Raw genomic sequence first — 14,870 nt, forward strand, 5'->3', positions numbered from 1 at the left:
ACAAAACCCAGAGGCCGAAAAAAAGAGTTTTATTTAAATAAATATTTACATAACAGCTTTGTATGAATCAAATTAGTTTTCTTACACAACACATCTCTTAAAAGCAGCTAATTTATAAAGAAGAAGAAAAAAACAACGATACTGCCGATCAATAAGAGTTATTGATTTTGGGCACACAATTATACGACCCCAAAACTGTTTAATATTCACCATCACGGACTATACCGTTAAACACGTGTGCCTTCAAACCTCTTCCTTAAAAAAATCTGGTTACAGTATGCATAAATCTACATAATTATTTCATATAAATTTTAATTTGTTACTAAAAAATAAGATGATTCGTTTAACTAAAGGAATATAAAGTTTTTATACTGTTTACAGGCAAAAGTGTTAAAAATAAAAGCATTCAGACAGAGAAAAACAAAAAAACCACCAGTCATACATTAAAGGCTACAGCCCCCTCCTGAAACGGGTTAGGTATATGGCTCGGCTTGGAGAGCAACGTTTCAGGTGTGGTGATGACACGATGAATGCCCTAATAACAACTCACAACTCTTAGCGCAAACTGTTGTGTTTTTGTGGCTGTTAGGCAACAAAACACACAATTCAGTTGACGGGATTTAAATTCCAGTGCTACAAACAAAAAAATACTAAAAATATTGGTTTTATGCAGGTTGCTGAGTCAAAACCATAATATGCTTTTTTGTTTCTATTGCTGTCAGGTCATGCATGTAAACTAAAGTTTTTAAAAAAATAACCAGTTTGCCTTAAATTGGTTATAAAATTATATACGGGGAAAGATTAAAGGGTGAATTCAAAGCATTTTTCCAACAATTCCTGTTGTTTTCATCCTGAGATTTGAGCCGATGACAGACCTCACTGAGGAGTTATTTACAGCATGTGTTGTTTTTACACACAGAGGAGGCTTAGTGTTGGACACTGCTTGTAGAGAGGATGAGAGGTGTTACTGGTGAGTTAAATCCAGGGCTTCCACTGACCGTCATACCTTATGGGTTTTGGGTTGGGAGAAACGTGTCCCGCTCACAAAGTTGTAAACTAAAAACTGAGAAGTGCCAAAATAATTTGTGGCAAAGAGTTTTCCGTCGGGAGTGGGGTCCGAGAAGGCAATCTCATCCTTGCTCAGGTAGGAGCCAAAAATGAAATTATTCCTGCATGAATAGGAACAAGAAAAAGGGATTAATGGTCTTTTTATGTATTTTCGGGCTCAAATTCCTCATACGCGGACTGACCTGAGACACTCCAGCATTCGCGAGGCGATGCCCTGCCGTCTCATCATGCTGACCACCCAGATGCGACTGATGCCACATATGGCGGGCTCCGGCGTAGTGGAGCAGCACCACGCTCTCTGGCGCTCAAACATCACCTTCTCCCCCTCAGAGCCCTCAGGAGGGCCCTCCTCAATCACCCTGAAACCCTGAGAGCAGACAAATGCTGCAATAAACCCAAACACAAGAAAGTCCCACAGCTCTGCAGCCTCATACCTCCTGGATGTGCTCCGCTATGAGACATCCAGCCACTTTCTTGTCAACAGAGATGAAGAGGAACGTTTTGGTCTGAGAGGGACACTTCATCTCCACCTGCTGGAAGCCCAGGTCATTGTCCACCATCTCCCGAATTTCTTCAACCTGTGAGAAGCAGAAAGAACTCTTCAGACGACTGTATTCAGATTTATTAGAAAAGGTTCTCCGTAAACTGACCTTCTTTAGAGCATATTTAGGATCATCGGGTAGGACCAGGATGATCTTGCCATCAGGGTATTCTGCCAGAATCCTCTCTTTCTTCCATCCCTGAGGTTAAAGTCAAACATTTATTTAAACTCTTGAAATAATAATAATTCTGCAATGATCAAATGTGTATTATTTAATTATTTCATAGTTGAGGTCTACCTATGATGAAAATTACAGGCCTCTCTCATCATTTTAAGTGGGAGAACTTGCACAATTGGTGGCTGACTTGCAATTTCGTTTTGCGGTTGTACCAAGTGTGACTGTACAATGACAATAAAGCTTTATCTTATCTTATCTTATCTTGACTAAATACTTTTTTGGAAAAACTGTTCTTAGCAACAATTTACAATAAAAGATTCTCATTCTGATTATATGCCTTACAACCATGAATAACATCTCTAGTTTTAATTAAAAAAAAAAAGTTATCACTTTAAATTACATAAGCTGAAGTCTAATGATCATAAATAAACATTTGTCAGTATTTTCTAAAATAAAACAATACAATAGGGCTGGGTTTAACACCAGTTGATTAATTAACTCCTTCATGCATTATGACATTAATTTACAAGGTACCAATTCAATCCAAGACTTAATTTAACGTCACCTTGAATATTTTTATATAACTGCAAATCAATTCAGGCATGAAGGGGTTAATATTGAGTCACTCTTTAGTTTAAAACAAATCATTAGGTGCATTTACATGGACATAGGTAATCGGAAAGAATGCGTGATCGGAAGAAAAAGGTGTCGTGTAAACACGCCGTTCGGAATAGTCTGCCCAGATCAGACTCGTTCAGAGCAACATTTCTTTCCGATGGAGATAGGTGGGTTATGCCGATTGTTGATCCAATCGTTGTTCATGTAAACGGTTCATTCCGATCGTGTGTCACTACTGCTGTGGTTTGACGTCATGCACAGACGATATTTCGTCCCAGAGAAAGCTTTGGAGCTCAAACAGGACCGACCGGCTGCTCTGCGCCGCTCCACCCTCCCCTCTCTTACACCCCTCATGAAGGGGGTGCGGGGGAGGAGCGCTTTGTGCACCATGACGTCTGGACACTGCGCGGTCCGGGCTTGGGGTGCCGGAGGACCGAGCTAACTGTGTCTTTGAGTAAAGCAGTCGGACTTATAACTTTGCGTTTGAGGGATAAGAAGGATGCTTTGTTACGTGTGCGTTTTGTTGTTTTGTTATGTGTGGGAGACTTCGGACTGCGATCCGTCCCACCACTCTGGGTTAGCGGCTGCCGGACTTAGGAGAACTGTGTGCCCGAGCAGAGAACGGGCCACCAGCACACACACACTGGCTTTGGGGCGGTGTGTGTGAGCTTTTCAAAGCAGAAATGCTGCTCAGTCCTTAGAAACCGCTCAAACAATCACATGGATTTGTGCTTCCAGTCGTGTCCCGACAAAATAAAGGCTGATGATGTTATTCCCACATATTTACGTGCAGCCAGGATGCAGATCGCAGCATTTCCCGCATGGATTTTGTGTTCATCAAACAAGGCTAATGTTAGCGCGTGTTAACCTTCTCATAACACTGGCTTCTTCCAGCTCTGTTATTCCACAAAAAAAAAGCACTGACCACACGGATTAAAAATAAAATGAGTGAACAGGCGCTCCATAATATTCATAACATTAATAAAATCCCATTTAGAAGATCATTTCGTATATTACCGAGCTGCTGCATAAATGTATATAAAAAGTTTTTCTGATCCAATGAACACGGTTGGATTTTATCCGACCATTGATACGATCGAGATATTTTGCACATGTAACCGCGGCTAGTGGTTTGTCAAACACATTTAAAGTAATTCTTAAATTTTATATTAGTTTTTGTAGTAAATTATCCTTTTTTAATGATAACGTTTTCACCTTTTTCAATTGTTGTGAACTCGATTTTTGTAACTAAATAAAATCGGTTTTAATAAAGTAAAAAAAAAATCAAATCAAATAAAAACCTTTAAGATGACCCCAAGCTGTGCAACACAGATGTAATGTTTTCTCACCACATATTTGATAGCGCTGACGAACTGGTTATGAAAAAGCAAATGCTGGGATTCATCCTCAGCATTGGCAGCAGAGTAGAGCATCCCACACACGCTGCAGGCCACTGGTCCAAAGTGCTTCTGTCCTGCATCCTTTGAGCCGAGAGACGACAACAGATCACATTTTTATGTGCCTCAAATAAACAACTTCACTAAACTGCTACTACACTTCCATGGAAACGCTCTGAAAATGAAAATAATTCACTCACAATGACCGTCTGAGTGTTGTCTTTGTCAGCCTCCTTTATTTTCTTGACTTCTCTTTGGAGACGAGCATCCGAGAGTGGGGTTGCATCATCCTGGGGCTTCGTTACGCTGCTGGGATTCAGACACATTAACAAAAGTTTCGCTTCCTAAAGGGGAAAGTAAGAAGCAATTAAAAAGTCCTACTTCTCTTGGACAGGCTTTTGCGATTCGTTTCCCAGCATCTTGATTTTTTCTGCCTTATTTTCTAAAGAGGGATTAAAGTAATGTTAAAAGCTGGATGGTTTATATATTTAGTGATGTGAAATTAAAAAAATGAAACCTGCCTCCAGGTTTTTCTTCATCCTGTGTGTTGTTTGACACTTCCGAGTCTTTTGCAGGTACAAGGGAGGAGGCAGAGGAAGAAGCACTCGCTGTCTGCTGTACATAAAAAAAGAGGAGATATAATAAATACATTTGCCAAACAGAGACACACTATGGAATAAATAATTGTCCAGTCACCTTGGTTTTGTCATCTTCCTGCGAAGGGGGACTGGAGGATTTCTGAGGCACTGAAGCGACAGCAAGCTTTGTCCTGCATGTGGCTGAAACAGCTACTGCTGGAGGAGACGGCTTGACCTGGGTAACACTGGAACCTGCTTTCTGGGAATGTGGGGTGGCAGAAGCAACTGCTTTAGGTTGTCCCGGAGCTAGAACGAGTTTGGATTGTGGAGCAGCAGGAGATGGAGTGCTGGCAGAAGGTGCAGACTTTGGTAAAACGGAACTTGTAGCTTTTGATGGCATACGAGCTTGAGCTTCAACGGTAGACTTTGGCTGTCCAGGAGCCTGAGCTTTGAGATTTGCTCGACTGACAGGTTGTGATGAGACTATGGGTTTTAACTGTGGTTTAGATGATGATGCCGGGTTTGACTGGTGGCTGGGATGAGGGGGCCGGACAGGCAGATTCTGCTTTGTCAAAGGAGCTAGCAGCTGGTCGTCATCATCCAGTTCAAAATCATCTGGAGAATACTTGGGTCTGGGTCGATATGGCTTGTACTCGATTTCCAGTTTTGGCTTTTGAGAATTAAGTCCGTTGGGCATGGGAGGAGGCAGTGCTGGGAGGCTCCTTTTGGCCGCTGACCGGGTAACTTTGGGGGCAGGTCCTGGTGCAGCAGCGCCTTTAGTGGCTTGAGCTTTGCTTTGCCTTGTAGTCATGCGGGTTTCAGTAACAGGACAATCGCTTTTGGCAGTTTCTGCCTTTACAGGAACACCTTTTGTGGCGTCTGATTGAATGGGGTCAGTTTTGGTGACTTCTGTTTTAACTGGTTTGACTTTGGCAGTTTCTGTTGTTGACGGTTCAGTTTTGACAGGTGTTGCTTTCGCTGGTTCTTCTTTTGGAGTGTGAGCCTTGGAAACTTCTGCCACTGTTGGAGCAGGTTTGCTCGCCGTAGCAGGACTGGTTGAAGATGTTTTTGATGGTGAAGCTGCAGGTGGAGGACTTGCTGCAACGGTAATTGCTGGAAACAAAGAGGCGGCAGAAAACTGCGCTTGCCAATCCATGCCTGAAAACATCTGGTTTGCTTGGTCGGATTTGAGTTTTTTCACACGCGCCCAGGACATTTTCTCCCTCTGGAGTTCCACCTGCCTCAGTCTTTGATATCGAGTGAGCTTCTTTTTCTCGTGAGCTTTCAGCGGCACTGAAACCTGCGAGATGAAAAAGCGTCTCTTCGAAGGCTCCGCTGGAGGCTTGGTTTGGATTGAGGATTGAGCAACAGATGCTTCTGATCTTTGTGAGACAGGTGCTTCAGCTCTTACTGCTGCAGGTGCTTCTGCGTTTTGAGAGACAGGAACTTCAACACTTTGCGTTTCAGCTGCTTCTTGGCTTGGCAGCTCAGATGCAGAGGCCCCTTCTGGTCCAGCAGGGGTAACAACATTACCCAAATCTGTATCTTGTGGGTTGGCAGATGGAGGGATTTTCTTGGTTGCTTCGGTCTTGGCAGCAGCAGCTGCAGCCGCTGCAGCAGCCAGTTTTTCCTCCTCTATCCTCTTCAGTAACATGCTGTCTGTGGCAATGTCCTCTGCGATTTCCTCACAAAGCGCTAAAAGATTCAGCTGCTGTCTGTTTGCAGATCTCTTAGACTCTGCAGCTCTCTGTTCAGCCAGAGCTGCGAGACGGGCTTTGGTTCTTGCTTGCGTATTCATTTCTTGTTTCTTGGGTTTCTCCACCTCCGGTCCCTTTTTTCCTCCATCAGTCTTTTCGACAGCACCGATTTTTTCGCATATTTTTTCTTTCAACTTCTTTGGAAGAACCTCAGGTTCCTGTGGCTTCACAATAATTGAAATGTCATTGTCTTCTTCGTTGTCTTCTGCCACTGTAATCTCACGACCAATCTCTATATCCTCCAGAATCTGGACTTCCTGTAGATCAGTACGACCTTCTGCTGGCTCCGTCACAACAGCACTGCTGTCTTCATTTGTGAGCTGAGCTTGAGACTCTGTTATCATCCTGTCTGCCTTACCAAGTGATGGTTGCTGGTCACAACCTTCAAGAATGACTGTTTTTGTCTCCTGATCAGCAACTTCACCTACGGCGATTCCATCTACACACTCTCCAGATGGTGGAACTTCAAAGAACAGTCTTTGCTCTGAATCATTCAAAATACTCTGATTTGCTGTTTCATCAACCAAAACGCCATCCTGGCAGTCCTCCTTTGACAGTGAAGCCGACAGACCAGATTCAGCTGCAGCCTGAGTGACGATGTCAAACTGAATTTCACTTTCCGGGACGGGCTCTAAGATCACAAACTCTTCGGCGGGATCTGTTCCGGTAACTTCAGTTTGAGCTGGATTTAACGTCACTGATATTTCTGCGGCCTCCTGCGCTCCAGGATCCACCTCCAGCTGCTCAGATAACTCTGCAGCAGAATTCAGAGAGCCATTTGCTTGACTTTGACTTTCCTGTTTTTCTTGTGCATTTTTAGCATCTGTCATGCAGATGTTGTCGCTGGAGCTGATGGCTGATAGTTGTTTCATGTCTGCAGTGGTAGTACTATGTTCTAATTGTGATTGTGGAACACATTGTGGATCGTTGACTGCTTCCATTGCATTGAGTTCATGAGTATTAGAGATACAAATCTCTTCTTCAACAGTTTTCTTGTCCTCTGTGATATGATCTTCAGTATTTGTGATGTCTGGATTACCAGAACATTTTGAGAAATCTCCTTCAAGGTGGTTGTTCTCTGCGTTCTGTAGGTCCAGTAAAGAAATTCCTCCATGCAACTCTGCTGTTGTACAAATCTCCTCTCCGATACTCTCTGGACTACTAATGGGTTCGTACACGACCTGGTTTTCATGATGCTCAAATTCAGATTGATTCAAACTCTTAATAGGCTCCTCCAGTACTTGAACAACAGTGTCATCTTGTTGCTCAGAAATAAAAATAATCATTTCATTGCTCTGAGTTCCAGCTCCTTTAGCATTAGTGTTGGTCTCAATCTTTTGGTTTCCCGTTTCCTTCTCCATTTCAGAATCCGCACTTTCCATTAGCAAACTAGTAACACAGACTTTCTCTTTAACATCCTCAACGACAGCTTCTGTCTGTCTCACAATTCCTTCTTCTTCCAGCTCAACAACAGGCTGCGTTTTCTGATTTTCAACTGATGTCGCCACAGCTTCATTGCTGATGTTCTCTACCAAAAGGCTTTGGTGTTCTACCAAACCTCCTGGAAGGCCAGGCCCCTCTGGTGCCAGAGTATCTTCAGAATTAGCATTCATCTCAGAGTAACATTCGGATTTACCCTCGCTTGGATGAACAATGACATCCTGGCTTCCCTGGTTCAGCATCACCTCATCAAATTTCTCATCAAAATTCTCCTCGGCTGTCACTGATGTTTTCATTTCCAATTCTTCATGAGTCTGAGAAGCAACAGTAGCACCAACAACAGGCTGCGTTTTCTGATTTTCAACTGATGTCTCCACAGCTTCGTTGCTGATGTCCTCTACCAAAAGGCTTTGGTGTTCTACCAAACCTCCCGGAAGGCAAGGCCCCTCTGGTGCCAGAGTATCTTCAGAATTAGCATTCATCTCAGAGTAACATTCGGATTTACCCTCGCTTGGATGAACAATGACCTCCTGGCTTCCCTGGTTCTGCATCACCTCATCAAATTTCTCGGCTGTCACTGATGTTTTCATTTCCAATTCTTCATGAGTCTGAGAAGCAACAGTAGCACCAACAACAGGCTGCGTTTTCTGATTTTCAACTGATATCTCCACAGCTCCGTTGCTCATGTCCTCTACCAAAAGGCTTTGGTGTTCTACCAAACCTCCCGGAAGGCAAGGCCCCTCTGATGCCAGAGTATCTTCAGAATTAGCATTCATCTCAGAATCACATTCAGATTTACCCTCACTTAGCTGATTAATGACCTCCTGGCTTTCCTGGTTCTGCATCACCTCATCAAAATTCTCCTCGGCTGTCACTGATGTTTTCATTTCCAATTCTTCATGAGTTTCAGAAGCAACAGTAGCGCCAACAACAGGCTGCGTTTTCTGATTTTCGAATGATGTCTCCACAGCTTCGTTGCTGATGTCCTCTACCAAAAGGCTTTGGTGTTCTACCAAACCTCCAGGAAGGCAAGGCCTTTCGGATGCCAGTGTATCTTCAAAATTAGCATTTATCTCAGAATCACATTCAGATTTACCCTCACTTAGTTGATCAATGACCTCCTGGCTTTCCTGGTTCTGCATCACCTCATCAAATGTCTTGTCAAAATTCTCCTCGGCTGTCACTGATGTTTTCATTTCTAATTCTTCATGAGTTTCAGAAGCAACAGTAGCGTCAACATCAACAGTAAAAGAAGAATTTTTTAGTTCCTCAGAGTATGAGGTGAACTCACTAATCTCCTGAATTTCTGTCTCTGCTTTTAATGTTGGTTTGTAAATCTCTGCTGTTTCTGTTTGGATTTCCATTTCGTTTGCAGAAGAGCAAACATATTCTTCATCCGTTTTATTTTCCTGATAATCAATTGAGGGACTCCTTGGAAATTCTTCTGTTTGAGACGCATCTTGCGTCGGCTCTGTCACTTTCGGGTTTTCAACTTCTTCCATTTTGTTTGAATTTTCTGACACTGCGACGACCTGGGCAACTTCGCTATTCTCTTGTCTTGTTTTGTCTTGCACCACTTTCTCAAATATATTTGAAATTTTCTCTGGTGATACTACAGGTTGTGTTTGCATATTAATGTTTTGTTCAAACTTGTCAACAGTTTTGTATTCTTCAAGTGACTCATTGATATTTTTGTTAGATTCAGCCGAGTGGGGCCCTTTTAAAAATTTCCAGATTTTTCCAGATACATTCATGTCAGGCTGAGTGACTTTCAGTTGCTCCTCGACTTGCGGTTCAGTTTGAGGCGTAAAAAGTGTTTTGGACTGATCTTCCATTTTGAGTTGAGGCTCTGCTGAAGTCACAAACTGCAGATCTAAGTTTGGATCATTAACATCTTGACACATTTGGTCTTGCATTTCCACAGTGGACACATCTGAAACTTGCTCTGAGATCTCTGCAGTCTGTGTTTCTGCTTGCTTTGAAATCTCTTCAGGTTGTGGGTGCATACTTATGTTCTTTTCAAACTCTGCAATAGTGTTGTATTCTTTAAGTGATTCATTGATATTTTTGTTAGATTCAGTTGAGTTGGCCCCCTTAAAAAATTTCCAGATTTTTCCAGATGGATCCATTTCAGGTTGACTGTTTCTCAAGCACTCCTCGACTTGTGTTTCAGTTTGAAGTGGTAAATGTGGTTGGGGTTGATCTTTCATTCTGGGTTGAGGTTCTGCTGAAGTCACAAGCTGGGGATCTACGTTTAGATCTTTAACATCTTGACACATTTGGTCTTGCATTTCCATAGCAGACACATTTGAAACTTGTTCTGAGGTCTCTGCAGTATCTGTTTGCTTTGAAATGTCTGGTATTTCTGGTTCATTTGACATCTCAATAACGCAAACAGATTCTTCAATTGGTTTGTTTTCATTTGGGACATACTCATTTGTAGTAATACTTGAACTTTCATGGACTATTACTGACTCAGAATCTGTTTTTGGTTCATCAACGTTGGGGATGCTTTGTGTTTCTCCAGCAGGGACGCCGGAAACTTGCTCTGGTGTTAATGTGGACTCCATATCTGCTTCTTTTTGACTGTTATCATAATGCATTTCCACTGTAGGTAAAACTTCCGAACTCTCTGATGTAGAGGGGATCTGTATTTGCATTTTAACTGTATCCTCTTGCAAAACTAGAGATCCCGTGTGTGATGGGTCTCCATCGTTTTGAAAGTTATTATCTGAATCTTCATACACTGTTTCGGCCATTTTATAAGTCATGTGGTCACACACTTCCTGAATTTGCTCACATTGTATTTCTAGCACAGATCTTTGGAAGGCCGCTGGTGTCTGGGTTTCATTTTCTTCCACAGAAGATGGATTTGAAACCTCCTCTGTTTCAAACCAACTTACAGTCTTGTGCTCTATAATATCCACATCATGTTCAACAGTTTTGTGATCTTCAACCTTATGATCCTCAAAAAATTCCCTTGGCATGTCTGTGAGTCCACTCCCCATTTGGTGTTGTGCGTCCATCGCTGGTACTGAGCTGCAGACCTCCACTGACGAGGTTGCGGTCTGTACATCAGCTTCTATTTGACAGGCAGCATTTGCACAAACTTCTCTTGCATTGTCCTCCCCATCTTTATAAGTATCATTTAGATTTTCTGCTGTGGGTTCACTGACCTCCTGGTTTGTCTGAGAGTGGGTATCCACACTTGGCCCCCCAGTACAGGTATGAGATGAAGCTGTAGTCTGTGGATCCACATCCATTTCATCCTCAGCAGCAGGAAAACAATTAGCATTGTTATTTATCCCATCATTTGCATTTTCCAGATCTTTAAGAACTGCATCAGTCATGTCAGCGGTTTCCTCAAAGGCTTGATGGTCTTTTTCCAGATTCCTGTTGGAAATCTCAAACATTGCTTCAGTCTGGGTATGTGAGACTAACTGACCCACAGTATCAGTAACAACTTCAGCATCTTCACTGCTTTCATGGTTTTCCTTTTCCTGCTGTTTCAGAGGTTTCTCAGAAATGTCTGAGGGAGGTTTGCTCACTTCCTCGTTCACCTGTACGTCTGGGTCCACTGACTGTATCAAATTAAAACTCGTTTCTGGTGCGGCATCCGTCTTCACATCCAATAATATTTGACTTTCACCAGAAGCAACACCTTCAGCATCTTCGCTGCTTTCACTGTTTTCCTTTTCCTGCTGTTTCAGAGGTTTCTCAGAAATGTCTGAGGGAGGTTTGGTCACTTCCTCGTTCACCTGTACGTCTGGGTCCACTGTCTGTATCAAATTAAAACTCGTTTCTGGTGCGGCATCAGTCTTCACATCCAATAATATTTGACTTTCACCAGAAGCAACACCTTCAGCATCTTCGCTGCTTTCACTGTTTTCCTTTTCCTGCTGTTTCAGAGGTTTCTCAGAAATGTCTGAGGGAGGTTTGGTCACTTCCTCGTTCACCTGTATGTCTGGGTCCACTGTCTGTGTCACATTAAAACTCGTTTCTGGTGCAGCATCAGTCTTCACATCCAAGAATATTTTACTTTCACCAGAAGCAACACCTTCAGCATCTTCGGTGCTGTCACAAATTACAGTGTTCAGATTTTTTTGAGTATCTGGAGGCAGATCACTAGCTTGCTTATCCAGAATTTGTACCTCTACTTCTGGATTACAAGTCTTGCTTGCTACAGCCGACTCAGTTTCCATTTTATGTTGGAACTGAATTAGAATTTTAGCAGAAACCCCGTGTTGACTGACCTCCTGGTCTTCCTGCTTTTGAAGTCCAACTAAAGGTCCTGTAGTTAAGACTTCAGAGCTTGCTAAAGTCTCCATTTCCATTTTGTTTTTACCCTCAAGTCCATCACCATAATCCGAGTTTGTTGCATCTTTGTTTTGAATCACTGGACAATTTTCCAATATGTCATCCTCATTACAATTTTCCAGTAGGTTTGTAGCAGATTCACATGTATCCTCGCTTTCAGTTTGTACTAAAACATTTAGATTAGATGAATAACATTTGATCTGGCTATCAAGTACAGAAGCACTCTCAACACATCTGTCTTTTTCCATGCCTGTGCCTGCAGAATTTTCAATAGATGTCTGTCTTATGTCACCAGATAGTTGATGATTTTCTTCATGCTGTACATCTTTTGCATGGAGATCCAGATCTTCTGGAGCAATAGAAGTTTGCCCACAAACATCCTCACAGTTTGGTATAGCAGAGCTCCCAGCAGTCACAGTGTCATAAGTCCATTGTACTTTAACCAAAGGTTCAGTATTAGTTGCAGTTTGAAAAGAATCTAATCCATCTTTGTTGCTTTCTTCTAATTCTTTCTCAGATTTTGCAGAAAAAATGTCTTCTTTTTCACACAAAGTGACACCTGTAGCTGGCACCTGGTCTTGTCTGCTTGCAGAACTTAATTCCCCTTTTAAAGATTTCTGAATCTTTAGATCTGTCTGAATCTCTGCTGGTAGATTTTCCACAGTCTGACAATCCGGTTTTCCATTATCAATAAAGCCCTGTTCTGGGGCAAAGTTTGTTTTCATTGATGGTGCTTCACATAGTTTATAGTCCTTGTCGCCTTCAAAAGTGCTAACTATTTTGGTAGCTTCTGACAACTCATGTTCACTCTCCGTAACTTTAGATTGTGTTTCATCTCCTCCAGAAACAAACTGTGTGTGCAAAGGAGTCTGACTTCCCAAATAGCAATCAGACTTCTCTTTTTCATTTTTCTGTTCTGTGCTAACACAACTTGAAGTGCTCTCTGTACCCACACGTCTTAGGATTTCTTGAGATGGTACTAGTGGCTTATATTTATCTTCAGGGAATTTGATGGATTCTGCATCAACTTTCTTTTCATATTCCTCCTCCTCAGATGTGGCCGATCTATTGGAATCCACTAGTTCTCCAGAGGATGCTGGTGTTTCATTACTAATTATGAGATTTTGTTTCCCATTGTTCTCTAATTCCACAGATACACTTACTTCAGCTGCTGATTCACATGTTGTGTTCTCATTACTGCTCCCTTCTTGTAAAACTGAGGCATCTAGTGACACCTTTTGTGATACATCCCCTGAAATGTCTTGCCTCTCTGGGTCAGTGAAAGCTTCAGCAGATTTTGTTTCATCCGTCTGATCTTGGCATTGAAGAGAGGAGGTTTCAGAAAATTTACCATAATTGTGATCTATCTGTACAGGGTAAATATTTCCATCGAGTAAACTCTGGCTCGACTCCTGTGGACCAGACGACGACTCGTCAGCCAGACGCTTAGCTTTGACCTTGTTGGAATATTTTTTGATGCATCGCGACTTGTCATCACTATCCCTTGCTCTGAAGAAGTCAACTTTGCTGCCATCACTACTTAATTCGTCTTCAGACTCCGTGGAGGCAGTTCGCTTTAACGGAGCTTTGGAATTTGCGTTCAGTGAGGGAGTTTCACCACACGAGGAGGCACTTGTGGCTATCAAGAGCTTGGCTTTTCTGACAGGTGGGTCTGATGTTTTGCTGAAATCTTTTGGAGGGGAATTTTGCTTACATATCTTTGTTGGTTTATTTTCCCCTTCCATCGAAGACGAGCGTTTTTTCTTAGTCCGGGGTTCCACTGTCTTTTCTCGCATATTTCCCGTTTTGGAGGAATCTGTAGCTGTTGTGGCCTTGCACGGCAGATCTTCGTTATCCTCATCCAACTTCTTTATCTTGGGCTGAGAATCGGGGGGAGATGCGTCTCTCTTTGGGGCAGGCATTCTGTGAACAATTTTGATCAACAAATTACAAGATAAATACAAGATGACATCACACAAGTAAAGCATTCCTGCAGAGGCTTCACAACCATCCTAGTAGTTGTATTTTTCTCACACCCTGCAGGCTTTTTTCTGCTTTTAAAACAAAAACAAGCACAAATTATGATGCAATTTAAATGGCAATCACCTAAAAAAATAGAACAAATGCTCAATAAAACAGCGCATTTTGTACGACTGTCTATATAAAATAACTGTTTCCCGTTTTTTCTGCACCCCACAGCGTTAGCTAACATAAACAGAAATGGGAGTTTAAAAAAAAAAGGCGGAGATCGGGACTCACGATGTAAAATATGCATTCCGCTACTTGTTCCCAGACTAAAAGAGTTAATTATTTAGCTTCCCAAAAGCTGGTCATAAACACTAACATCAGAGAATGTTGACAGAAATAGTCATAAGGCTAAAAGCTACACGAGAGCGATTAGCGGGCTAGCTAATGCTAGCTGCTGCCAACTCGCAGCAAACGAGCGACACTTGGGGCTTAACTCAACCTAAAGAGCAGGCAAACGATCCACAAAGCGGGCCCCGCCAACCCAATACAAACCAGGAACCCAAGCTGCAGCGTTCACCCATGAAACTCACTTTGATGTTTTCTTTTTCAACAACAGCTGTGTTTTTCCCCCTTCCTGTGAATAAAAAATAACTGTACTTCCGGAGGACAGCGGAGGAAATGACGTAACAGCGCTAGACACAAAATCACAGATTGATCGAGATTTAAATGAGAAAATAATAGTTTCATATACTTTAAACAATTACCTATTGTAGTTTTGATAATACAGTTAATTTAATAACTCAAACCAAATTTCATTTATTTTGTTTTATTACTGAATTTCATTATTTTTTATAACACTTCCCTATTGAGTTTTTTTCTCTCATTTAACTTTTATTTTGTTTACCATTTTTTTAACTTGCAATTTCGTATTCACATCTCTTGCTATAAATTTTTGTGCTGAAACTTTTTGATCAATGCTGTGTTTTCCATGCACTTGTCTATAGTTTA

At 42.0% G+C, this 14,870-nt stretch overlaps 1 protein-coding gene across 6 annotated transcripts; it reads right to left on the reverse strand.

Annotated features, from left to right (window-relative positions):
• Window positions 1-13: 13 nt before the first annotated feature.
• LOC101163936 (uncharacterized) lies at window positions 14-14,541 on the reverse strand. 6 transcript variants are annotated; one of them, XM_023949888.2, is made up of 11 exons: window positions 14,453-14,541; window positions 8,426-13,817; window positions 4,499-8,143; window positions 4,324-4,417; window positions 4,184-4,244; window positions 4,003-4,111; window positions 3,755-3,886; window positions 1,719-1,808; window positions 1,503-1,646; window positions 1,251-1,435; window positions 14-1,169 (listed from the first exon to the last, which is right to left on the reverse strand). In XM_023949888.2, exons 2-11 carry the CDS (start codon window positions 13,814-13,816, stop codon window positions 1,001-1,003), a joined length of 10,020 nt encoding a protein of 3,339 aa, XP_023805656.1. In that variant the 5' UTR covers window position 13,817; window positions 14,453-14,541; the 3' UTR covers window positions 14-1,000. The 6 variants fall into 6 exon arrangements, with proteins under 6 accessions (XP_023805656.1, XP_078794346.1, XP_023805654.1 ...); XM_078938220.1 differs by having other exon boundaries at window positions 4,003-4,108; window positions 4,324-4,414; window positions 4,499-13,817; XM_023949886.2 differs by having other exon boundaries at window positions 4,324-4,414; window positions 4,499-13,817.
• Between the last annotated feature and the right edge of the window lie 329 nt (window positions 14,542-14,870).

Source organism: Oryzias latipes, chromosome 20 (assembly GCF_053564925.1).
Source record: "Oryzias latipes strain Hd-rR chromosome 20, Olatipes_Hd-rR_3.1".
Lineage (NCBI taxonomy): Eukaryota > Metazoa > Chordata > Actinopteri > Beloniformes > Adrianichthyidae > Oryzias > Oryzias latipes.